The sequence below is a fragment of the Nothoprocta perdicaria genome, unplaced genomic scaffold (assembly GCF_003342845.1).
Source record: "Nothoprocta perdicaria isolate Ctin4 unplaced genomic scaffold, notPer1 scaffold_139, whole genome shotgun sequence".
In the NCBI taxonomy this organism is placed as follows: domain Eukaryota; kingdom Metazoa; phylum Chordata; class Aves; order Tinamiformes; family Tinamidae; genus Nothoprocta; species Nothoprocta perdicaria.
In genome coordinates, this window is record NW_020454527.1 from 1,692,032 (window position 1) to 1,717,622 (window position 25,591).

The 25,591-nt window shown below is 37.4% G+C and overlaps 1 protein-coding gene across 2 annotated transcripts in view; it reads left to right on the forward strand.

The window, feature by feature from the left end:
* Positions 1–25,591, forward strand: part of BTBD9 (BTB domain containing 9) — a 99,959-nt gene that overhangs the window by 57,637 nt on the left and 16,731 nt on the right. For both annotated transcript variants that reach the window (XM_026034043.1, XM_026034044.1), the window contains exons 8-10: positions 1,358–1,467; positions 12,080–12,269; positions 19,016–19,123. In XM_026034043.1, coding sequence (XP_025889828.1) covers positions 1,358–1,467; positions 12,080–12,269; positions 19,016–19,123 — 408 coding nt within the window. The remainder of the gene's footprint in view (positions 1–1,357; positions 1,468–12,079; positions 12,270–19,015; positions 19,124–25,591) is intronic.

Consider the following 25,591-nt stretch of genomic DNA (forward strand, 5'->3'; position numbering starts at 1 on the left):
ATTAATCTAGAGTGTATTTWGTGCAACCCTCCTAATTCAGTCAATACATCTTTCTTGCCTGAGTCAAAACTATTGTGTCTCTTAAGCTTGCCAACCTCTTGGACTTAAAAATGCTGCAAGATAATTTCTAGGCTTGGTGATTAAAATCAGTTAATCTTTTTAACTGGATATGTTGAAGAATGTAAGACAAAATTGCTGCATTAGTGAATAGCCATTAGGTTTGAATTATAATTATACTGCATAAATGAAAGATTGCTTTATATAACGTACAAAAGATGTTGCTGAAGACTCATATATTTTGATATTTCTTAATTGAAATTATTTAACTTAATATACAACTTTCTGTAATACAGGTAACTCATCATCTGGAGTATTGTTATTTGTTCAAGGCAGTTTCCAGTGTTGTTTAGCTTTGAGACAGAGTACAATGCACCTTTGAGGCTTTTCCAAAATAATATGGTAAGAGCTGTCAGATGCCTTCAGAAAACGCAGGGAGCAGACTGAGTCAAGATTAAGGTCTGCTTATTAGAGTGTGAAGCCTCTAAAGTAATATAAAGAATGAACAGTTCTCACTGTTCAAGAGTGGCTTTATTTGATTTTGCATTAAAGTTTAAAAGTTCAAGCTTTATAACTAGGAAGATAACCTAAAGGTAGCTTTGTTTAGCAACATCTGACTTCTAAAATACTTTCTTTTTCTTTTTTTAATTTAATTTAATTTTTATTTTTTGGTAATTAATAAAAGATATAGCAACAAAGCTAGACATCTTGTGCATCCAGTGCATCCATTGCAGCTTGTTGGTTTATTGGATTCTGTTTTGTTTTGGGTGTATAAATTCTCCAGTAGTAGTGGAAGGAATTGGTAATGAGCTTGTACGTGTATGTAGTGACTTGCTTTTTTGCTTTTTTTTTTTTTTTTTCTTCTTCTTCTTCTTCTTCTTCTCTCTCTTTCATCTATAACTACAAGTTAGCTTCAGGAAGCTATTTGCAAATTCGAAATGCTTTTCTGTTTTGAGCGCACATTTGCACTAAGTCCATTTCTGAGCTGGAGGGTCCCTCATTTTGTTTCTGTCATCAAATTAAGTGTTAAAAGATCACAATAAATTTCACAGCTCTYACATTTACTACTTTTCCCATAAACTCTACTGGAGCCGTATCCTGAACAGATGCAATTTCTGTTGTGATATTTGTATTTCTYTTTAAATATAGCTATTTAATTCTTACAGCTCTGCACAATACAGTTCCACCAAATCATTTATATTTCAGTACACAGAATTTTCCCAGTTAGAAATATTAATATACAGATTAATATAAATATAAAAAAAGTTAAAAATAACTTCTACTTATCTTTTTTCCATAGGTACATCCGAATTGTTGGAACTCACAACACAGTGAACAAAGTTTTCCATATTGTGGCATTCGAATGCATGTTTACCAACAAAACCTTTACTCTTGAGAAAGGTCTGATAGGTAAGAGATATAATATAAACCTTTTCCTTTTATATGAATATCTGTGAAATGCTGCCAACAGTTCTGTTTTGAAGACTGACCACCATTGCATTAGAATGTCAAATTATGGCAAGCCCTGCTGTATGGCTTCCACACAGATTGKCTAACTTGATTTAAATGATACTGTAAACTTAGAGTTAGCTGCCTTCTCTTTTGTCCTTATGACTACTTGGAAATTCTAGTTCTGCAGATATATTAAATGATGATACAGGAATACTATATTTTTAATTCTGATAAGAAAGATGCTGGTAACTTAGTCACTTGCTTTTTGTTATGGGTTTTTTTTTTTTGTGCTTCATGTACAGTTCGTCTTTCTTCCAGTTAGATGATCCTGAATTTTGCAACCATTTAGTCTATGATTATTGGAAAACAAGGTCAATGTGTTGCTTGATCTCTTGTCTACATGCGTGTGAATTCCATGGTCAAATTAGGTGCACAGGACACATGTGCCGAGGTTACAGCTCTCTTCACTCCTGGAGCAACTCTAGCAGTATGCAAGCCTGTCCACAGAACACGTTCCTCATCCCTGGACCTTGTAAAGCTCCTGTGTCTGCATATTTTGGAGCAGCATTCCTAAGGAGCGATACTACAAAGCGTCACGTAGGTGTTCTGTAGGGCAGAAGCAGTTAATGTCTCAGCTGCTCTGATATGGCCAACAGTGGTGMTGTTTTCTACTTCTGCTCAGGCATATTCCCATCAGCTAGTTAACACAACTGTGAAGCTCAGCATTTCAAAATGACTGTGATATCCTTGATTGTTGGCAGCCTTTTCTGTCTTGTATATGTTGAAGTCATCCACTAGGAACCTCAGCTGGCACTAGGATCCCTTCATCCCTTGGCTGAGCATCTGTCAAATTGCAATGTGACATGTGGTTAGCCACCTGAAGACAAGATTTAGGGGTATATCTGTCAGGTTTCAGGTTGACTGGTGTTCCTTAGTGGGATCCATGTGTCAGTCATTCCCTGTAGGTTGCTGGCAAGAACATGCAGAAAGACACAGAAAAAGGCTGGGTGTAAAARGCTGAAATGACAGCTGCAGCAAGCTGCAGCATTTCCTCTTATTCATGTGGGATGCTCTGGCAGACTGGATTAAATCACTGACCACCATTTGACATGTTTTGACATTGGGCTTCCAATGTTTTTAAAGCAATTCCTGCATTTTAAATGCATCCCTGCATGTATTGCCACTGATTACTGATGGCCATAGTCACTCTGTTTCTCTTGACTAAGGCTGAAAAACTWACTCTGTTTTCAGTACTCTGTTTTGAGTACTCTGGTCTCAGGAGCAGCTAGCTCTGTACCAACCCATAACAGGCTGCTTGCCTATCAGTGGAACCTGTCCAGTGTGCATGAGTCAGACCCTTGTACATGTAAGCCTCTTGAAGTGATCCACAACAAGCAAAGAGAAGCCTCCAGCTTCTTGATATTGAAGGGTTGGAAGTTAATGTAACTAGAAGATTAAGAGTAAGAATTCATGGATGACTAATACGAAGAGAGTGTAACTTCTCATTGTGAGACAGCAAGTTGAGTGCGTGACCTCGCAGGATTTATGGTAAGCAAGGACAGTTTAAAAGGTTTGGGGACTACTTGGAAAATGTTGAAGAGCTCAGTGGCTGCTCCAGTAGAGCTTAAGTTACCCCTTCAAGAGTGTTCTTAGCAGCTTTGAAACAGTAAAATGACCTTATATTCATGTTGTGCTGGTGTGTGTAGCTGCAGTCATTAAGGCAGCCCATGGTCTGTCTCCTTTGATGAAGCAGACCTTCGTGGTTCCAGTTCTGCACGAGGTTTCTGTCTGTCAGGAGGGTGATTGACGCAGATTTATCTTACTGCTCTAATGAAGACTTTGAATGTCACTCATTCTCCAGTGACAGGATGGTATAGAGGGAACTAGAAGGCAGCTAGAAATCATCCGCACAGTATATGAAAGTACTTGTAATTGCTTTTTGAGTATAAAAGCTTTCATTGTCAACTCCTGAGAAGCTCAGTGAGGTAGAGTTACTGGGTTTGTTGTTTAGGTAGTTTGGTCTAGGCAGGAGCAAATACAGTATTGCTGTTTCTAGACCCATTTTATTAGGGAAATTAAATGTTGGTCAGCTGCTGAAGGCCACATGATGGCCCCTTCAGAAAGTCTCTCAGCTTCTACCAAGACATTAAAGATGATATCAAAGGAGTTTGTCATTTAAAATTTCATTCCAAAGAAATCAGACCACTGAGATATTTGTTTAGGGTTATTTAAGAGTAGTCATTTAATTTTCATTAGATCTATTTCACTTGTTCAGAAAGCTGTATATGTAGTGGGTAATTTATCAGATACATTATTACTAATACGCAAGTATCTGTAATAACTGTCACTGTAAGCTGAAGATTAGAAGGCTGGTAAACAAGTAATAAAAATGAAGTGTCATTTCATACATTGGATTGATAGCTGCAATTTTATGTTGCTGTGTTTTTTACATACAAAGTTTTCAGGACAAAGCATTAATTCAACTTACTGAATTTAGAAGTTCATATGGACAGTTATAGGATACAGTACTGCAGGCTGTACTCGTATAACCTTGTGGCAGTTGCCCAGTGGTCCTGAGCTAAAAGTAGCAGGAAGGGCTCTTTCTAGCCCTATCTGATGTTTTAGTGTTGCTTTATAGTTCATTGTTTTGTTAAATGCAATGCCATAAATGAATTCAATCATATAAAGTTATCCTGTAATCTCTAATACAGGTGTTAGAGTTGATCTGATTTTTCTATTGGCATATTACAGTTTGTAAGTTAATGATCATACCTGCTTTAATTGCTACATTTGACATAAAAATCTTGCTAAACATGGGCTTAATTGTTTTTAAAATCTGAAAACAAAACAATGTTCACTTTTAATGAATTTCATCTTCTGAAGTTTTGAATGGTCCTTAGTCTTAATATTGACTTGGAAATCCAAAACAAAGCTTTTCAGAATTGACAGGCATATTTTCTGGATGCAGATCCCAGACCCAGTGTGACACGATGCTTTGTAAAAAAGCTTCTGATCTGCACAGTGGCAAAAGGCTACAGCAGTGGGCAAGAGGCTTCTTCTGTATGAAGTCATTTATTTTTACCTTAGTATGTTGGAACCTCTGCCTTTCTCTTCSTTATTTTTATTGAGGGAAAAACAGTCATAGTCTCAATTAGTCAAAGTGTTTTTAAAAAATACTAAGTCCTCAAGTTGAGCCCTCCTGTTAAGTCATGGGAGCTGTGGGGCTGTCAAGGGCAATAGCAAGCACAAGGGTTTTGAGTAGCCCGCCATCCTACCTGGAGTCTGGCTAAGGTTAGGGTCTGGTTAAGGAAATGCAGCTTGGAAGACTTATCTTAAGCAGCACAGGCCTGGCCCATTCTGTGGGACTATTTTATGCTGCTGCGTTGCGTTACCCACCACAGGGGATGGATGTGCTGCCTCTCAGCCACTGGAACCTCCTTGTTCGTCCTGATCCTGGGGAGCACTGCTAAGTACTTGCAAATCCTTCGAAACCCTCCAACCTACAGCTTTCAGTGCCTTAGGGAAATGAGATGATTGAATAATCATTCACTTATCTTTATCCAGTGGCAGTAAAAAAAAAATGTGAAAAAGAGAAAGCATTTGTATCAGTTTCTTAGTGTGTGGTACAACTTTGTGCAATACTGCTGTATCTCCCTCCCAAGGAAGCACTAAGATGGGCTGTTTTCTTGTCCAGTTTAGYGTTGAATCTGCACAAAGCTGTTGTATTCTGTTTCTTCTTCACCTTTTAAAGGTTAAYCTTCTTTCAGAACTGTACAAGTTTTCCTAGCAACATACATGAGCTTTGCTGCAAGCATAGCCTTAGGAAATTTTGAAAATTTCAAGGCTATCCAAGTACTGTGGGGATGTTTTTACCCTCTTTTTCTACAGTAAAAACCAGCTACATGATCAGTTTAGTCTTTTAACAAAGATCTATTTATATACTTCCCATTCCTCTGCCCCACTGCCAATTCCAGCACTGCAACAAGGCAGCTTATTCCTAAGCTTTTCTGAAACATTATTTTTTTTTTCTGAAAGTCTCCTTCAGGCTTATTAATGTTTAAAGAAAGGCCCTGTAGCTAGCCACTTGGGTGTCAGTGAAAAGTATGCTCAGTTCTAATGACTTGACTGATTTTTGGTGTGATTTAYTGGATCAGAAATCATAAGTCATAGCAGATATCAACTAAAAAACCAGCCCTGGTCTTGCCTTAGTAGTTTTAATCCAGATTGACATTTGCAGAGAGCATTGAATATTAGTGGGATTTTTCTCTTCAGGCCTGTTTGATTTTCATTTCTCTTCTTTTCCAAGTAGCAGATACCAGTATGTAAGAATGCAAGTCAAGTTTCGAGTTCTAGTGTAATGTGTATGCTGCGGATTAGTTTTATATTTTACTAGCAACACTGTCTAAATCAGAAGGGTAGTCAGATTCTTTTTATTTTTTATAGGGTTATGCCATGGAAACAGATGAAAGAGCAGAAAGTGATTCTGCACGTATCCATCCAGAACAAAAAGTACCATGTCTTTGCATATACTTAAATGGATCGAACACCACAAAAATTAAATAAATAAAATAGCACAATRCTTTAGTACAACCCTGCATTTGAGTGATTTTAAGAAGGAAAATTTATTACGTTGAGCGTGGTGTATTTCATCTGATACGAGAAGTAATAAAATCAGAATTTTAAATTACAGCTAAGCAGAAAGAAGACCACATGTAATACTTTAAAAAGCGAAGGGAGGGTCTTTGCTGGGAGTTCTAGAATTTGTACCCAAATTCTRCCAGTGAGTAAATTAGGAAAAATAGACTTTGCCTTACTTCTAAAACGCAGTTTTCTCTTTAGTGCCTTTAGAGGAGTTTTTCAAAGGCCCAAATAAGAGCTGAAAAAGTAACAGTATGGCATTCAAATATCTATTTGCAGTGAGTGCAGGATGCCTAACTATTGCAAGAATTTAGTAGGCATTTGGTGGTTTCAACAGTAAATCCTAGTCATGATAGCAATAGTTTAAAGATTTGGGGGCAGGTTTGACTGCAGTAACCTTGAGGATAGAGTTCGATGAGGAGGGGGAAAAAGCAAACGGCAGCAAAACAACCTCGGTTTGCAGGAGAGCAGAACCAATTTTTTCAGGGATCTGCTTGGAAGAATCCCATGGGAGACCATCCCAGCGCCAAGTCCTGCGGGAGGCCGTTCAGCCGCAGCGCGCTGCAGGGGCGACCACTCACCCCTCATTTAAAAATAAGAAAGAAAAAGCTCACTTTGTAGCAGACCTGTTCTAGCAGATGAATACTGGCATCTTGCATTCTGATATTTAAAAGTGGTTGTGTAACAGCATGTGATTAATCAGTTCAGGACAGAACCTGTAGCTATTTATCTGCATTGTGAAAGGTTGTGAGGTTGTGTTTGCAGACTTTCAGCAAGGCCCAAATGGGATGCATGATACACAAACATGACCAAAGTTCCCTGRTCTTCCAGGGAAATAAGTAGAGAAAAAGCATAATATAAGAAGTATGCGTGTGGGGGATGAATGAAGGTGTGGTGATAAGAGATGTGATAAGAGTGTGTTGACAAGAACCAAACCACTGGGTCATTTTTTTGGCAGCTCAGAGAGTTGATTCAGCTCTACCTGCTGAATCAGTCTATGGTGACTCGTAGATTCACTTAAGGAAATAAGAAAGAGCATGTGGAAGGGAAGACAGGAATTTGTGACTGTGCTTCTAATGACAGTCTGGAGACCTAACTTTTTTTTTAACCATAGAGCAAATAAAGAAGTATTAGTTTGTGTCTTGAATAAAAATTAGACTAAAAATATMATTTGCCAAATAGAAAAAAAATGAAAACTAAATGTGCAGCTTTCCTTTGCTCTGAGCTTTCTTTTTTTTTCTACCTGTCATTTTCTAGTGAGGAAACTTGTCATCTCTGTAGAGGAAAGGTATGATTTTACCATGAAATGGAGAGACTGAAAGCTGGGCATCTAGCACATGACAGCAAGAGAGAAAAATCGCTCTTCAAATTAAACAAAATAAAATGTATTTCCTCCGGTATAATTTCTTGTTCACTGTTTCTTCCTAAACAGCTGTCCAAAGTCCTGCTGCCCTTACCAAAAGTTCTGCAAGGAACAGAAATGTGGTTGSGCACATGCTGTTCACTCTCACCAGTTCTTGCACATACGCCTTGGCACTTCAATATATGCTTTAAGAAAAGTCAGTTTTGTGGCAGTGATGATACTAGCTGAGAACCTTTGATAGCTCATGATCTAGATCACATTATAAATATATTGAACAGCCCATGATACTTTATAACTTCCTCAAAACTCTGCAGATCAGCTCTTTCTCTGTATCTGTTTTAGGAGAATACATTAATACGTATTCTGAAGCAACTCCATTCTGTACCTTCCTGTATCACAGATTTGATTTGACAGATGTTAGACCATGTTTTTCCATGTTATCCAGATGAAGACAATGAAGTTGCACTGGATGCAAAGAGAGCAGAATCTGACCCCTCCAGACTGAGAAATGAAAGGAATTATTTTTTTTCTTCTGGAATACCTTTTTTTTTTTTTTAATGGAAAACTAAGTGTGCTAAAAAGCTTGCGATCAAGGATGCATCTTGATACACAGTAATAAGTAGAGATGACCAAGGTCTGCCATACATTACCAGTGCTTTTTTCTCCTGGGAGATCTCTAAAGATAGTGGAATAACATGTCTATCATATCTCTAAATATAGCTGGTATAGTTACCTGTAGCTTACCGTGATCCTTTGGCTACACCTTGAAAATGAGTCTTTTATAAAAAATATTATTATTTAAGTGCTATGCTATCCATTACTCTATACTGCAACATTAACGTAGGAAACAGGGGAATACATTTTCTTTTCATTTTCTTTTAACTTTTTTTTTTTTTTTCTTCTTTTAACCTTAACTTTTCTTCATGCTGTTATCTGTAAGGTCAATCATATAGTTTGTTTGCTTGTGGTATGTATAAGCTTTGCTAACTCGCATCCACTSTGTTAAAAGTAAATTGGATTTGTCAGAGCAAAACTGTTATATGAACAGTGAAAAAAAATTGTAATTTYTCCTCTGTTGTCTTCTCTTTCAACCTTGGTTACTATTAATACCTGAGGAGGTTATGATTATGAGGGTAAGAAAAAAATAGAAAAGCAATGCTGTTGTTTTTGGCAATACCTTTTTGTAAACAAATGACACACATTTAAGCAGAAATTCTAATGGGAAAAAGAAAGAGCATCAGAAGACCTGAAAATATAACATGGAGTAGTCCCCAACAGATGGTGTTTTTAATAAATTTATCAGGCGAGTATGAGAGATGATTATGAACATTCAAAATAAGGAATGACAGACCYTCACCTTGGAGAGAAGGAACAGCGTGGCACCTTCTGCATGCTGCAAGTAGAATCACTTTCTAATTTGCTGCTATGAAGACGACCATGGAATTGCATTAAATAAGCAACAACGCAGCTTCTGGGCGTGTATTGGGGAGTGCAGCTCTTCAGGGTGATGTTGTCTGGTGTCTGACGAGGTCTTGGGCTAGTGCAGGTGCTGAAGTGCAGTTGGAACAAGGTGATGCAAGAAATGCAGTGGATAAACTAAAGTGATACTCTGTTAAATTAATGCCTTATTTATAGTTCACAGGGTATCCAGTATATTCCATAGATCCTCAGTATGGTAGCTGGCATTTTACCATTTACTTCTTTTTCAACCCAATTATCAATAGCTGCTTCTTCCTGAAAAAAGTAGCAATATATGGAAGGTTCTTTAATGCCAGTTTAAAATGGGTACCCAGGGGAGTTTACTATCAGTGAAGAAAAGGAAGCTAAGCCAAACATTTTTTATGCCAATGTGGTTTTAGTCTGAATTATTTATCTCTGTTTTGTTCAGATCCTTCCTAGAAAAGTTTTCATACTATATCAAAAGGTCTCTAGAAAAATAATATGGTGGGTTTAATAGTTTTTGATGGGGCACATGGAGATGAGAGGATGATTGATAGCACAATAGATGCCTGCAAAAGAGTTGCTTTGCCACTACAGTGAATTATGGGACTACTTGGCAATAAGCTTAGACACTCTCCTGTTCCTTTTTATGAACATTCTGCACCTGACAATTGAACRCTTAAAACATAGAATCCTAACTCATCAGGGATCTTTTTGTTGTTGTTGTTTGTTTTTTTTTAATGGCTAGCTCTCAACCTTCACGTGGCTGTATTTCTATGCATTTCTGTCATTTTCAGGCAATGTATTTGTTTAAGTGGGTTGCTCATTACAACTCTTAAGTTTTCAGTCTGAAGTGGACTTAAAATTGTGCACAAATCCACTTTCACATCATTTGTTTACCCAGGTATTTGTTTTATGTCTTATGTATTTTTATGTGCGTGTGTGTGTGTAGTTCATGTTTTGATTTGGTGGTGATTATTATGGTTTTCAAAACTTTTTTATAAGCAATTTTTTTTAATGGTCACTAGCAGTCAAGTAACTTTTGGCAGCCTATTCACTCTTCCCCTCTTTTAATTGCATTACCACACAAATTGGTTGTTCTTCATGAGATATAGGCAGGCATGTATAATCTCTTTTTTTATAGTCACTGAAAGATTTTTTTTTTTGTTCTCATTTAACTCAAAGCACCTGTATTTTCAATATTTCCCCAAAAGACAAAAGCTAACAAAGTAACTTTAATTTTTGTTTTTCTGCAAGTTCAGAGAGCATATTTCTGCAGTCCTGCTCATTTTTCAGTTGCTGGATAGAGACAGACACAGAAAAGCTGAGAGAGCTTAAGAAGCTGAAGAGGTTACCACAAAACTAGGTTTTCCGAGAAAGTGCTTGGATGTAAATAGGACATCTTAAACAATCTGCATGATTTATTTGCCGTCTTACTGGAAGGTGATGTTAAAAAACCTTGGGAGAGCTCCTTAGTCCCTCTGAATTGCAGAGAAAAACAAAGCACTGTCTGATTGAACGCTAATGTTCTTTGAAAAGAAAGGGAAACTACTTAGATTTTAAATCAGATTAGGCAAGATTAAGGAAGCAATAGAAGAGCTTTCCTCTGCTCGGAAAGATTTCCAGGTCCTAACMTCTTCTGCCAAGGAAAAAAAAACTCACTACACATCAACATTTTCTATTGCTGGGTAGGTAATGTTCCCTTACTTGTAAAATTGCCTTATAAATGGCCAAGTTAGCCGTTGTCTAGTTCAGTTTGTAAGAGCAGCTCCAAAACTAGAGTGTTCAACTTAGGGAGTACCAAGGAGAAGAGGGAACCGAGTGTGGCTGGCAGTGACACATGGATCACAGCTTTGGATGTGTGCGCTGCCCGCAAGAGAGGGTGGTAAAGATGAAAGAAAGAGCTCATGAGCTCTTTCAGAGCATCATCTCAGAATTGCAATATAACATTTGATACTAATACTTCTTGTTCTTATGGTCATCCCAGGAATGCATTCTTTAAATTCAAAATTCCTTCAGTGATCTAAATGTACTCATTTTCCCTGTAATATTCCAATAACTGCATTTAAGGATTATGACAGAAGGTGAGTTCTATATTCCACAGTAAAATTTTTGATTTTTTTTTGGCATAGCAATTGCATGTTGGCATTTTTATGGCAGCATATAAAATAAAAGAATTATCCAGGATAGTGGTGTGGGGTTTCTGTTTTTGTTTCTTTTTAAAGAAATTATCTTGAGGGAAAGAGAGTCCCCCAAGAATGTAATGATTCCCTTTGGGAAGAAAATCATTATACAATACTTACGATTTCTTTTTTTCCAGAAGAACTAGTTCAATGTAGTTTCTTTTCTTTTCATGTTGTGATATTATAGCTTGTTTTTTGTAGAGTTTATTCACTCCTTTTTCTGATTTTGATAAGTGAGAAATGCTTCTGTAGTGGCTGTTTTATTTGTCTGAACAGACAAGTCCCTCTTCCCCTCTCTTAACGCAAGATTAGTTCCTAATTAAGTATTTAGTAAATACTTTAAAATATTTGAGTGTCCTAAAGCCTTAGGTACAATTTCTGGTCAAAAGCGTGTCAGAAGTACCAACAGGTGCATGTTGAGAATCCTCAGTTGAGCTGAAAGAACATGAGGTCTCCAACTGAAGTATTTAAGCCCCAATTTCTCACAGTCTGGATCAATGCTTTAAACTATAGCTGCAGTTACTTATTTTGACTTTTTTTTTTTTTTTTAAATGAGTTTGTTTACATTGCATGAACAGGAAGATAAGAAATGGTTTGCAATTCATTGAAARTTTCTTTTGTCTCGGCCCTGTTTAAAAAAAAAAACCCAAAACTGCTGCCATGTCATCCCCAAGACAGAAATTTATGTGTTAATAGATAGATTAATCTGTTAATCTATTCTGGAATGAAGCCTATAAACATTATCTGTGCTACTTGACTTTGCCCCAGAATTCATGCTAAGCAGAATTATATTTCTGTGTGTTTATCTTGCTTTCATTCTCTCTCTCTGTTTTTTTTTTCTTTTTTTCCCCTTCTCTCTTTCCTACCCACAAATAAAAGCGGTTGATAGCTGACCTCTTTTCTGGCTGTGCTGCTGCATCTGTCACCTCTGTGTTTGTGTTCACAGTTCCCACAGAGAACGTTGCCACCATTGCTGACTGCGCCAGCGTGATCGAGGGCGTGAGCCGCAGCCGCAACGCCCTGCTCAACGGAGACACCAAAAACTACGACTGGGACTCGGGCTACACGTGTCACCAGCTGGGGAGCGGAGCTATCGTAGTGCAGCTCGCCCAGCCCTACATGATTGGATCCATACGGTGAGGGGGTGCCCCTTCTCCCAGCGAAGGGCAGTTATGAGACGTGCTGAGTACAGTTATTCTCTTTGGAATGTATGACTTTGGGATGGGATGGTAATTAAGGGGTGGTTTTTGTTATTGGCATTTGGATTTTTAATTCAGTGTAATGGGCAAGTTAAAAATTAAATATACTGTTGGATTCGGTGTCAGGATACAAGGATGCAATTCCAGAAAAACGCATTTCAGAGGGTAAAATTTTAATATTAGGGGTGTATAATTGCTATGCTAGAACAGAAATTTAACTGCAGCCTCGTGGTAAAAGTAGATACAGTTCCTCTGTCTTATGCATCTCATTGCAAGAACAGAAGCATTTGTTGAAGAAAGCCATCATCTCCATGTCAGACCTGCCTACCCCTAACTTGCCTTTTCACTATGCAGTTAGTTCTAGCCCTTAGAAAAAGGGAATGCTTAGCAAGGGCACAGTAAGCTGAATATTACTTTACAAAGTTGGCTTAACGAGTGTGTTTAGAGCTGGAGTGAAGTTCACTGAGCTTTTTTTGCAGTAAAGGCCTATTATGTGTGCACAGAGAACAAAGTTTTGCCTAAAGCAGGAGCTTCTAGCTTCTTCAGTTCCTCCTCCTGCTTCCCTTTTTTTTGAGCTTTGGAAACAGATTGGAGTGCAGAACGATTCCCAACTGAAAAAAAAAAAAATCTTGCCAACTTCAGATCTACTGACTGCAAAATGAGTATTTTATTTCATAAAATCAGACAAAGAAATCCCTGTCTTAATGTTATAGTGTTCTCTGTAAGAAGATGTGTTTTCAGGAGCTGAATTTGTACTCTGTGACAACCAAGAAAAAGAGGGGAAGCAGAGGCGCTCTGCATAAATATCTATTGCTAGAAGCCCATACTGTGCCTTCTTTCTGTCAGAATAGACAACTGACTGATTAGCAAGTGAGATTTGAAATACATTGTGTAACTGCCCATTTTCGTGCCTAAAATATTTGTCCACATTTAAGAAGAGTATCAGCAGAGATGTAAAGAAATGTCTAAGGCAATGGCAGTTCTCTCTCCTAGATGCCACTCTCTTTTCTGAACAGACTATACTTGCGTTCTTCAAAAGGAGAACTCTTGAAGAGAGTTTTCTTAAAAATAAGTGCAGAATTGGCTTTTTGCTTGTTCTAACCCTGGGTCTTGAAAAGTTAAGAAAATAATCGCTACCCACATCAAAAGCTGTGTGTTTTCGTTTCAGTTTGTGATGTTATTATCATTATAAAACTTGGAGGATGKAGTTTAAAATCAGACGTCTAGGTAAATCCTTAACCATAAGAGAAGATCTGTTTGTCTGCTATGCAGAAGTTATCCACAATACGAGTCTCACTGCATGAAACAAGTTAAATGAAAATAAAAACCATAGGTAGCGATTTTTCCAAAGTAAATATTTTATGCTTTAGAGTTTGATGTTTTTGATGTTCAACTAAAAGTATTGAATCTCAACTGAAGAACTGGAAGACACAGTACTCAGATTTCYTGAGAAAGATGATTGAAAAATAATTAAATCTTTTTCATACTTCCTTGGACTTAAATTTAAGTAGCAGCAGAGACTTGACCATATGAGGGACTAAAAGAATTTATTAACTGATATGTAATATCTATGACTGGTACTGAGGTCAAATTGCATATAAATCACAGAATCACAAAATCATTATGGTTGGAAAAGACCTTCAGAATCAYTTAGTCCAGCCCCCTCACCAGCCCCTTACCACCCTGCCTGCCAAGCCATTTCCCTAAGTGCCTCATCTTTCTTGAACACTGCCAGGGATGGTGACTCCACCACTTCCCTGGGCTCTCTGTTCCAGTGCTTGACAAAAACAAAGTTTTATTCTTTCATTTTAATGAAAACATGTGGGGGCTTTTTTTGTTTGTTTGTTTGGTTGGTTTTTTTTTGAATGGGAGAGAATCGTGCACAACTGCTTAAATTCTGTTCCTTGCCTGTTTTTCCTRTTGCCATGCACAGTCCATCCACAGAGCATCCAGAGATGCTCTGCTCCCAGAAACTGAGGCGTCCAATCTGTGAGTTTAGGTTAGATATCCATAATTAGAAGTTAAGATATGAATGTAGTTGTATTTGAGAAAATATGTGACCCTTAGGAACACGGGTAGTAGATGTTTGTATTGTGTAGAAATCAGCAGGGCCCTGGACAGCTTCTATGAGTCAAAGTATTGCCATGGCAACTGAGTCCTGAGCACAAATTAAGCAGGAGAACTGTTGAAAATGCTTCAGATATTCATAGAGAACTAAATGTTTCAGGGAGGTGTCTTGTAGGAATGATTTCTACAAAACTTATCCATTTGTCTTAGTATCACGGAATCCTTCATGTTGGAAAAGACTGGAGGAGGTCATCTATTCCAGCTTCTCCCTGAGTGTAGGGTCAGCTGTGAAATAAGACCATCCTGCTCAGAGCTGCTGATAGTCAGGTCTTGAGAACCTTTAAGGACAGAAATACCATGATTTTTCTGGGGGCCTGCAGCACTGCTTGTTTATCCTCATAGTCTAATTTTTTTTTCCCCTTTTCATGCATTTTTTCCTTCCATACACCGAGGCTCCCATGTCCTTTTCAGAAGATGGAGCCAGACCTTCACCTGCGCAACTASAGCGGGTCAGCCTGTGCTAGGTGTAGGGTTTTGCTTTTGACCTTGTTCAGTTTCCTGTGATTCCTGCTTACCCATTGCTCTGGTCTACCTAGCAGCTAGGAGCCAGTTCATCTGAATGTTAGCTGTACTCTTGGCCGTTTATTTATTGCATCGCACAATTTACTGTTTTTTGAGAGTATAACAATGTTAAATTGCAAACACCAAAAGCATGGGCCACAGAATAGCTGCTGGGAGAACTCCATCTGCAGTGAGCCTCTAGGTAAGTCACTGAACGTTAACCAGTGCTCTCTGAGCAAATAATCTGGCCTCTTTTCACCCCTTCAGTAGTACACCCATCTAGACTACAACATCCCAGCTTGGATGCAGTGATGCTATGGGAGATGATGTTGAAACCTCGCTAATGTCAAATACATCAAGTACTTGTTTGTAACCTGGGTGCTCTTGCCTTCTGCATCAGGACTTATTCATAACTACTAAAACATATGTAATCATCGCCCTTACCAGGAAAGACCTGGAAAACTCTTTCTTTTAAATAATTGTAGCTAAATAGCATGCTCTAGCTTAGAGAAGTAGGAACATTTTATAGTTTAAGAGGCTTATTCTTTTATTAAGACTTTCACTTGGGACATGTTACAAATTACGGTTTAAAGAGAGAGAAAATTATTTTAGCTACTTTTCCCATGTTGTCACTTGCCTTGAAAGAAAATAACCTTCCTGTTTTTGTTCTCTGAAAAGACCTTTATTAATGACATAAAAAAAGATGTGTTTATAGCTGTAAATATAATTTAAATGCCTTTTATTTAACTGTTTAATGGGTAAAACTTCGATACTGAAAAGTGTGACATATTGGAATAGCTGGCTCTTATTTACTAAGACCCAATTTAGCATTTTGCTATAATATAGTATGTTTTAGGACAATGGGCAATTTTACTCTGAACAGATATATTTTTAGTGAGCATAGTTTTGTTGAACAAGTCAGAACATTCCCCTTCCAGCTGTTCTGTAGCCACCCCAGGAAAGCACAGCTTTTTTGCCAAAGTTTATCCTGGTAGCTTGCTTCCAATGTGTTAGAAATATTAGGGTCCATGACATAAAAAGGTGGCCTTTGTGCCCAGTATGTGCTGGTGAATATTCATTAAGCACCTGGTAGATTTTTGTTGTTGCTCAGGAGAAGCTTTTCATGCAGACTAAATTCCAAAGAGGTTTTGTGGTAAGTCTCTCTCTCCTGCAAAAGATATTGCAGGAGGGTGCAGCTAGATGCTCGATGCTWTTTTCATGTAACTTGGGGTAGGTGGTTGTGAGAAAGAAATATTTATGCCTGCGCAAAAGGAAGACACATGTCCCCTTAGCCTTTTGCTCTAAAAGCAACTCAGTTGCATTTTAATTACCATATTGTTGGTTAAAATTAAAGTCTGTAGTGTGCTTCTGAACTTCAAACTCTTGATCATACCTGTGAAAACCAGGATCAAGGGAACAGCACTGAGGCCCCAGTGATGAAAAAGTTTGGAAAACATGATTAGCTACATTTTAATTGCCCTTTTAAAAGAAAGCAATTTATGTACGTTTTACCTTTCCTTTTTCTTGTCATTCAAAAGATTTGGCCCAAATTCAGGTCTCAAATCAATTTGTTATCTGTTATTAGTAGCATAAGTCAGAATTTTTATCTGTAAATTTTCAGATTTTTAAATACAAAATCTACTGCATTCAATCATTTCAGTGTTCAGAAGCCTTCAAGCTGTAGACAAGCAGAACGTGGAGGATCTGATGAAGCAGAGTTCTTCTAACCAAGTCTTGTATGATACTCTGGAGATCTCCTTTTATTTATTTTTTTTATTAAATCTGCTCTGAAATTTTGGTTTACAAATAGATGGTATTAATAAAAGGCTTCTCTTTAAGTATTTTTTTTGGCTTCTGAAACTATTGTAGATAGCTTATCTTTTCTAATATTAGTGAGCCAGATTGAGTTGACAGCATCCCTATAGTATACTTTAAATGTGCTTGTCCAGTAGACCTGATTGCATTTTGAATGCTGAGTTTCCACAATGGGGAATAAAGAGCTAAATCAGAGTGTTTTGAACAAAAGTAGCAGCCKTTCCTTTCTAGGGCAAAGATGCAGATATGCATGTCCTTGATAAATTAATTCCTAAGACAGTTCAGCTTCTGCTTGGGACAGCATGTCCCTCTAAGAGTGAGGATTCTGTGTTTGGCCACTAGCTAGGTCATTTTTCTCCCTCTGGCACTCTTGTTTATTAATGTTAAAGGTGAGCAATAACTCTTGCAGTTATGTTCCTCACTTCAGAGGTAGCGGTGAAAGCAAGAAAATATTTTGTCACCCGGGAGAAGGGAATTTAGAACATGAAACTCAAGGTTTTAGGAGATTTGTGGAGGAAAAAATGAAACTTTATGCCTAGGAAAGTTTGTAGAGTGACACAAGTTTCTTCCCTTTTCAAATATTTCTCAGCTATCTTCATTAAAAGTCCACAGATCCTCTGAGCAGTGTGGATCTTCATAAGTTCTTTCTCATACCAGAAGAACCCAGTTTGGCCATGTTATCTGGATTTCAGTTCTCTACTTGCAGATGTAGTTTACACTGATGACCTAAATCAGAATAGTTGCAGGTTTTTTGGGTAGTCAATTGTGCTTTGATTATTTGACAGGAGAGCGGTTCATTGACTTCTCTGAGAGTGCATTACTGCTGGGAATGGTAAATGTATCATGCTGGTTTGGTCTTCAGCCACCTTTAACTCAAATAGGAAAGATTTTTGACATTTTGTTTTAGTATCACTGTTGCTGTTGAGTTGATATGAAAACWGTAACAACACCAGTCAGTAATCTCAAGTGTACCCTGCTGATCCATGGAATGAAACCAGCCAAGGCATTTATGTAAAATGGAAGCAAAACCACCTCTATTAATGAAAGAAAAAAGTCAAATACTTCACTGCTCCTAAAGAAGAAACTACAGAAGTGTTTAGACCAGTCCCTTGCCCCTTTGAAGTCTATAGCTACCCTCTTTGTAGATGCTTCACTGGATATGAAGGTGCTGTGTATTCCCAAACCTGCTGTGAAAACAATTATCAGTCATCTTTGCTAGAGAGGGCATTCTGCACTGGGCTTTTTTCCCTTAAATACATGTATCCCATATATTATCCCATGTATAAATATGTTTCCCTTAAATATTTTATGCCATGTATGTATTTCAATCCCATGTGCAACTCCAGGGTGGGAGGAAGTTCTTGGTCTTGCTATGAATATCATGCAACTTTATTCAAGTCGTATCTCTAGAAACAAAACCAAATCGAGGAACGATATTGGGATCTCAGATATAGGTTACAAAAAGGAGGTAATCCCCACTTAAGAGATAAGGGTAGAGAGGTTAGAATTCATAGAAAAAATGACTAGATATATCTTTTGAAAAAGATGTATTTAACTCCTGATGCATTCTCTTCTTTTATGTGGAACAATGGTGGAAGCTGAAGGCTAATTTTTAATATATCCCTTGGTGTACTTCCTGAAGGGTTGAATATTCATGAGAATAAATATATAGTAAGTTGAGGTTTTTTGTTTGTTTTGTTTTAAGAACATTGTCAATAATTCAAACATCTTTTTCCTCATTTTTTTGATAAACTAGAGTTGGGAATCCTATTTTCTTTTTATTTGTCTTAGCATGTCTGATACACTTATTAGAAGAAAAAAAGGATAACACTAAGATAGTGTCTTTTTTTTTTTTTTGTCACAATAATCTGGATTTTTTTTTCTTTCTCCTCTTACATTGTCCTTTCCAACTGGATCTTTTATTCAGGTTTAAAGCTGGCCATTCCACATTGCCCAATAAATTAGTTCATTCATTGACTTTCAAATAAGTTAGAGGTAATTGGATGAATGTCATAGAATAATGCTAGTAAGATGGATGTTGGCCTTAGGATAATGAGAGTAGAGACACTCAAGTTTGAGATGGCAGAAACAGTTAGGTACTTGTTAAATATTACAGGCACATTAAAAAAGAAACAACTAAATTCAGAAAACTTTAAGAAGAGCAAATGAAGGACTAGCAAACTTGAGCAGCTTGGATAACATTCATTGTACTCACCACTCAACTGCTTCTTCTTACTTAGGTTGCTACTTTGGGACTGTGATGATCGGAGCTACAGCTACTACATTGAGGTGTCAACCAATCAGCAGCAATGGACTATGGTGGCTGATCGTACCAAAATTTCCTGCAAGTGAGTTTATTCTTTTTCTGCTTATTTGCCCAAAGGAGGAACTGGAAACTGGGACTGGAACTTCATTTTGTTTAGTAGTTACATAGCTGACTTTGTAAATATGGTTTTTGTATAACCTGTAGTTTACCTCTAGACCCTTGTAAATTTAACTTTAAAAAGTAGAAGCTTTTAGTGTGGCTGAATATCTGGACTTGAAAACTGTATTCAGGTTTTAAAGATTCAGATCATTGTTGTGTTTTCCAGTTTGACTCTTCGTTCTCAGAAGCAATCTGACTAYCATACATTTATTTTTGTGATCTCCCAAATTTAACAAAGTTTCCTGTGTTTCAATGTGTTTATGTTAACACTGGTGTTAAATCATCTCTCCTGAAGAAAGATGGGGGAGAGGAAAGGAAGCTTACTTGGTAAAGGATTATTTTTAAACAAATGCATTTCATCCTTAGCAAAATGCATATACACACTCTGCTTTTGGGAGGATTAGGCAGAGGAGGCAGGACAGGGAAGACGACCAAACAATGCAATGATGAGCAATTGAACTTGGCTACTTAAACTCAACCTTGTTCTCATGATGTGCTCAGGACATACAGTTCAGGTAGTCTTACATAGAGAAACACCCTTCTTAAAGAGGACTAGAACTAGAAAAAACATTTCATTTTTATTTGTATACATCAGTCAGGAGAATTCTAGTCTCCCTGTGCATTTGTGTACTCTCCATTGCCTTGTCTGTAATTATTGGATCTGCTGATAAAAGCTGTTGTTTTCGTCAGAAGAGTAATTCAGTGCTGGTAGCCCCAATAGCTCTCTCAAACCATTTGATAGCTCTAACATTATGTAAAGAATGATGCATGATCTTGTGATGGGCTTGAAAAGACAGACTGCAAATGAATACGTATTGCATATCCAAAAGCCAGGTAGCATTCAGTGAATATTGATGGCATATGATCTTCTGGATGATCCTTGGGGAAGCTCAAGCCTATAAAACTTCTCTTTTCTCTCCTTTTTCCCCAGTCACTTTTCCATAAGACACACTTTTTCATGTGGGATGAAATTGAAGTTCTCAACTCACATGGGGGCAGTCACTGCCAATCCTGTATTTTTGTGAACCAAACCAAAATGAAATTTGCAAATTGACAGAGATATATCTCACAGTTGTCACACTGGGCAAGAGAGCTATTCAGTCTTTTCTGGCTGAATATGCACTGCTGATACACATTTTCTAAAGTTTATATTCCATCTCTTAACAGATGTTAAAAATCAAACATGCATTTCAATGTGGTCTGGAGATGATGACAAAAGAGAACTAGACATGTGCTTTTAATGTCTGTAAAGGACAGGATATTGATCACAAGAAATCCTGGCTTCTATCTCCAGCTCTGGAGACTGCAGGAGATTTAATCATTCTCAAAGGCATCCCAGGGCAGTGGATAAGATGAATCTTTTTATCTGCCCCCAATAGTAGCAACACTAAAAGGCCAACGGAGGCAGAGGAAGATCTTTTTGCGCTCGTTCTTTAGACATATTCACACCAATAGCAGTCRAAAAGAGCACTTATTTAAGTATGCACAGCATAGGTGGAATTGCTTGTTGGCTGTCAAATTTAAGTTACTATCTACTGACCATTTTCAAACTAGCAATTTTTGAAGGCCTGAACTTTGGATAAACATGGGGAAAGAGAGACTACTGCTTCTTTGTGATATACTTCATGATCTTCATTCAAAACATAGGCCTTCTAGGAAATATTTCCTACTTCTAGGAAAGTATTGAAAGTAATGGCTGCAGGAGCTATTTTCATATGAATTAAAGAATTGTACTTTCTCTAAATTTGTACCTTGAAACACAAACATTCAACTTCCAAAATGCCACTATTCACATTTTAAGTCTACAGATAATGACTGAGCAGGATCAGGTAGTGGGAAATGTGTAATATTAAATGTGTAATAGACCTCATCACACTGTAATCATCTGTGCTAAACAAATTCAAAGACCTAGTCCTAAAACTGGCAACTAGGAAAGCTCAGTAGGCTCTAGAAAAATTCAATTTATTGAGAATTAAAAAATTATAAAGGAAAATGAGCAGTTTAAAAATCTTSCTTCCCTTTTAAAGTTTCCTACCCAACACAGTTATATTTAAATACTWTGTTACCTGTTATTGATAGAAGTTAAAACATTGGTGCTATTCCTTCGGTTTCCCATTTTTAGTCAGTTTCTTTGCTTTTGACAGCATTTTTAATGTATTTGATTTAAATATCTTGCCCTTTACCATCAGYAATTGAGACTTTTTTTTAACACCAAAGCAGCACAATAACAAAAGCCCTTAAAATGTGGGTGTTGGTGGTGGTGTTTTTCAAATTGGATTTTCAAAAGTGCTGAAATAACTAAAGCTCAAAATTTACTTTAACTGTAGTGGCAGACTGATAAATCTAAATTCTCTTGAAGGTCTACCTTCAGCTCGTAGGTAGSAAACCTGTAAATTAACTTGCCTACTGAGTCTGTGTCTTCAAAAGATGAGCAGTTAGGTCCAACAACCTAAAAGATTGTTTCAACAGAAAGTAATTTTAAAGAATGTTAATATGTTTAATGCAGATTAGGTATTTTTGAAATGCCAACTGAATAAATCGATATACAACACAAATAATACTGTTTAACCTGTAATGTGAGGGTAGTATTTCTCCTCTTTGTAGATACTTGAAGATTAGTCAGTTAAGTACTGGGTAAATGCTGAATACTACTAGTATTAGGAATTCTTTTTGTGAAGTAAAGGAGATCATATTTCCATGTAGTTAGAGAGGGACCACTTGATAAGATTGCTTGAGTTTTGAAAAATACTGAGAAGTGTTGCTGTGGTCCAAAAAGATTCTCTGTTTCAACACTTTATGTTCTAAAATAATTAAATGTAGAGTAGTTTTTTGGAGGATACGTCAATGGTGACTCATACATTGTATGTGCATGTGAAAGAAATCACAACAAAAAGGAGTAAAAAGTGAATTGGTAGGAATATGTGAAAACCTGATTTTTTTTGCTTCAGTTTCTAACTAAAAAAATGTATTGTGATCAAAACAAATTTAAAATGTGAGGATTTTTCCATGAAAAGAAAAACAAGTTAATTTAACTTCACATAATTTTAACAAAAACAAGATAGAGGGGCTGAAGAGTCCAGTTAACCTGTTAGCCATTGGTAACAGAGGCAGTAAAAAGGTAGGCATGCTTCAGTTTGCCTGATTTCATGTGAGAGCCTCATGATAAAGGTATTCTTGTTAGATGCAAGAGATTCTTTATTATAGGGAATTTAACTTTATTTTTTCCAGCGTGTAGAGATGCTTAAGCTGTTACACAATGTCTTCTGGAGTGAACTCTTCTACTGAGTGTTTCCTGGAGCTATTACCCAAGCACAGGCGTCTCGCCTCCCCCCGGGCTAAAACTGTGCAGTTATAGTCGCTCTGTCTCTGTCCTTCCCCTGCCTGTACGTAGGCAATTTAGGCAAACAGCACAGCTCCAAGAGGAGAGAGAAATTTCCCTCTGAAAACCCAAAGTTAAAAGTGGTCAAGGTGCTCCTCAAGGAGAAGCCGCGATTCAAAGTCACCTTTGATGTGCACGTGTCTGACTCACTCAATAGGGTTTAGGCAGCCAGCTAAGGATTATCCATTTGYCTTAACCAGACTACAGGGTAATAGGGTGAAAGCAACAGTTCCCTCATCTCTTCCTTCTCCATGTCTCTATGAATCCAGCACCCCTCTTTCTGCTTCAAACAGAACAGTGCAGGATGTTTTGTGGTGTGGTTTAATTGCAACTTCAGTCTTTTTTTTGAGTGGGGGGAATGTTTTCCTTGACATCCCCCCCTGAAAAAGGGTAACTTGTAAAGCTTGACATTAGTATAAAAATTATAGTGTCTTTCTGTTTGTGTCCTTTTGTTAAGAAGAAATGAGAAGTAAATGTATCCCTGCATGGGACTGTGCCTGTTCAACTAGCAGTACCTCTCAGAGCAAGAGTGAGCTAASAATCTGCTATGAGATTTCATTAGAAATGTATTCCTGTGAGGCTCAGATATGAATTCTTGAGAAAAAATATACTCCAAAGAATGTCGATTTCCTTTGCAAATTTTGCTTGTGTGCGAAATCCAGCTAGTGAATTTATGCCTTTTGGCTTTAGTTCTGCATCTAATAGTGTCGTGCAGTAGACTCTAGAATAAGGCCTTGCTTGTTTTCCTGTCTAGGATATGCTGCAGTAGCAAATGAAAGTGGGGAGAGTTAAGACTCCAAAGACTTTCACAGTGCCAAGCATTTGCAGAGATATTTGCATATTTACACCGGGGAAAAAGTACTTTGTTAGTAGCATAAACTGCCCACAGTCCTGTCTTCAAAGATAAATGTGGATAAGATTTGTTTCCTTTTCTGCCTGCCTTGGCTGTGTACCTCGTCATTCGGTGAAATTATAATCCTTTACTTAAGTCATTAGCTTGCTCTCTTGAAAGTGTTTTATGGGGTCTCCAAACAATTTTGCTCAATCTCTGGCACAAGGGGCAGGATAAACCACAAAGATGGCAAATACAAGCATGCTTTGCAAGTTGTATTTTGCAAACAACATATATATGGCAAATACATCACCAAGCATCTTGGACATGTGACAAAGAAAATAGTGAGAAAGAAAATGAAAGCAGTCTGGTTAAATAGCACATATTGTCTTTGGTCTATTGAAGTATGAAGCTTCCCTATAAACTTTGAGCTGCTTTTGGTCATTTTAATGGCATATTAACGTAGCAGCTTACCTAAATTAATAATTTACTGCTCAAAGTGAGAGCCTGACAGGCTTGTTCTAACCTTCTGTTCTCTCATAATCTTAAAAAGCTGAATGCAGGACCTGGATGTCTGTTACCTTTACAGGGAAAGCTTGCTTGTTCTCCCTAAGTGGGAGCCAATTAATGCATCCTAGGTGTGTAATTGTCAATTTTCAAATGCTGCACAGAGCAGCATTTTAAACAGAAAAAATCTTTTTCTCTGCACAGTGTGACAGTAATGAAAACCAATCGTGTTCTGTTCTACTAAAAATGAAAAAGAAGTTTGCTCAAGCGTGTTGCTGTTCAACAATAGAGATGTGCATTTGTTAGAAAAAGGATGCTGACAAAAAGTCTAAAAAGTCTGAAGGTCGAGTGAAAAACAGAGGACACCAAAGGCCATTAGGAGTCAGACCTCAGAGTTAATGTTTCTTTTGATAAAATAAGCACTGTAAAGTCAAATAGGAAACCAGGCTATCATCAAGGTTATCAACTCAATGTCATTCTTTCAAATATTCTCTTGTGTAGTTGTTGTGTAACGGATGTGATCCAAGGTAGCYGTCATACAATGTTCAATTTCCCAGTAGGAAAAAAAAAATCCAAGTCTCTGATAGAATTTGGGAGGCAATACACATGGTTTATTTATGAGCRGTTCCTAGGGAGTTGGTATGAACTGTCTATGAGACTGTTTTAGGCCAGTTTTATCATTTTCCTGGCGAAGGACATGACTTTATTTTCAGAGAGTTTATAGCATTTTATTGCGTCATTTTATTTCTTCTGCTTCTTATTCTTGTTTATTATTCCAAGTATGCTGCTATGTTGTAGTAGATATTCAAAATACTCAACTTTCAAATTGCTATTGCAACATTATAGTAGTAGTAGCATTGCTATTTCAGTTCCTAAATTCTGAGCTCAGTTGCTAGATTTTTTTATAGTTTGTCTGTGAATGTAATTAATACTTTTTATAGGTCTTTTTTTCACTGCTCTTTTCTCATCTATAAGTTTTCTATTAGGCTGTTCTATGTGTTTTCAGATGCTGTTACATTTCATTCAATAATAAGTCATGGGAAAGAACATTGTGGAGAGGTTCAAGGATAAAAACAGCTAATATATCTAAGAGTTCCCAATCGCTTATCACAGCGATTGGGACAGTTGTCTGTCAGTACAGTTGTCTTTTTTCGATACTGTTTAAAGACTAAGGAWTAAGAAAATACTTCCAAGTGACACATCATTAGTGACTGAGCCAGATTTTGCTCCTGGGTATACCTTTGGGAAACCCTGCTAATCGCTATCATGATGTGCTTATTTCTATTGCCTTAGAGATATGATTTGCAGTCTAAATTCTTTATTCATAATTGCATGCTGCATGTGGTGGGTATATTCATATATTATATTTAACCACAAGAATATTGGGTTTTCCTTGCTCTCCTCTGGTTTCTCCAGTTCACCCTGTGATCCTGTCTCTAGAATTCACTTGTGTCTGTTTTCAYTTACGATTCCTCTTTACCACTTTTACATAAATGTTTCACAACAGAAAACATTTCTTTTATTTCCAGCTGTTTGTGTCCTCACATCAATTTTCTGCATGCAGCTTGCAGTCTTACGCCGTCCTGTCTTAATTAGAACCAGAAGAGCATGTTTATCTAATTTGTGTGCAGTCCTGAATTCTGGTTCTTGCCTGAGCTGCCAAGTGAAACAGA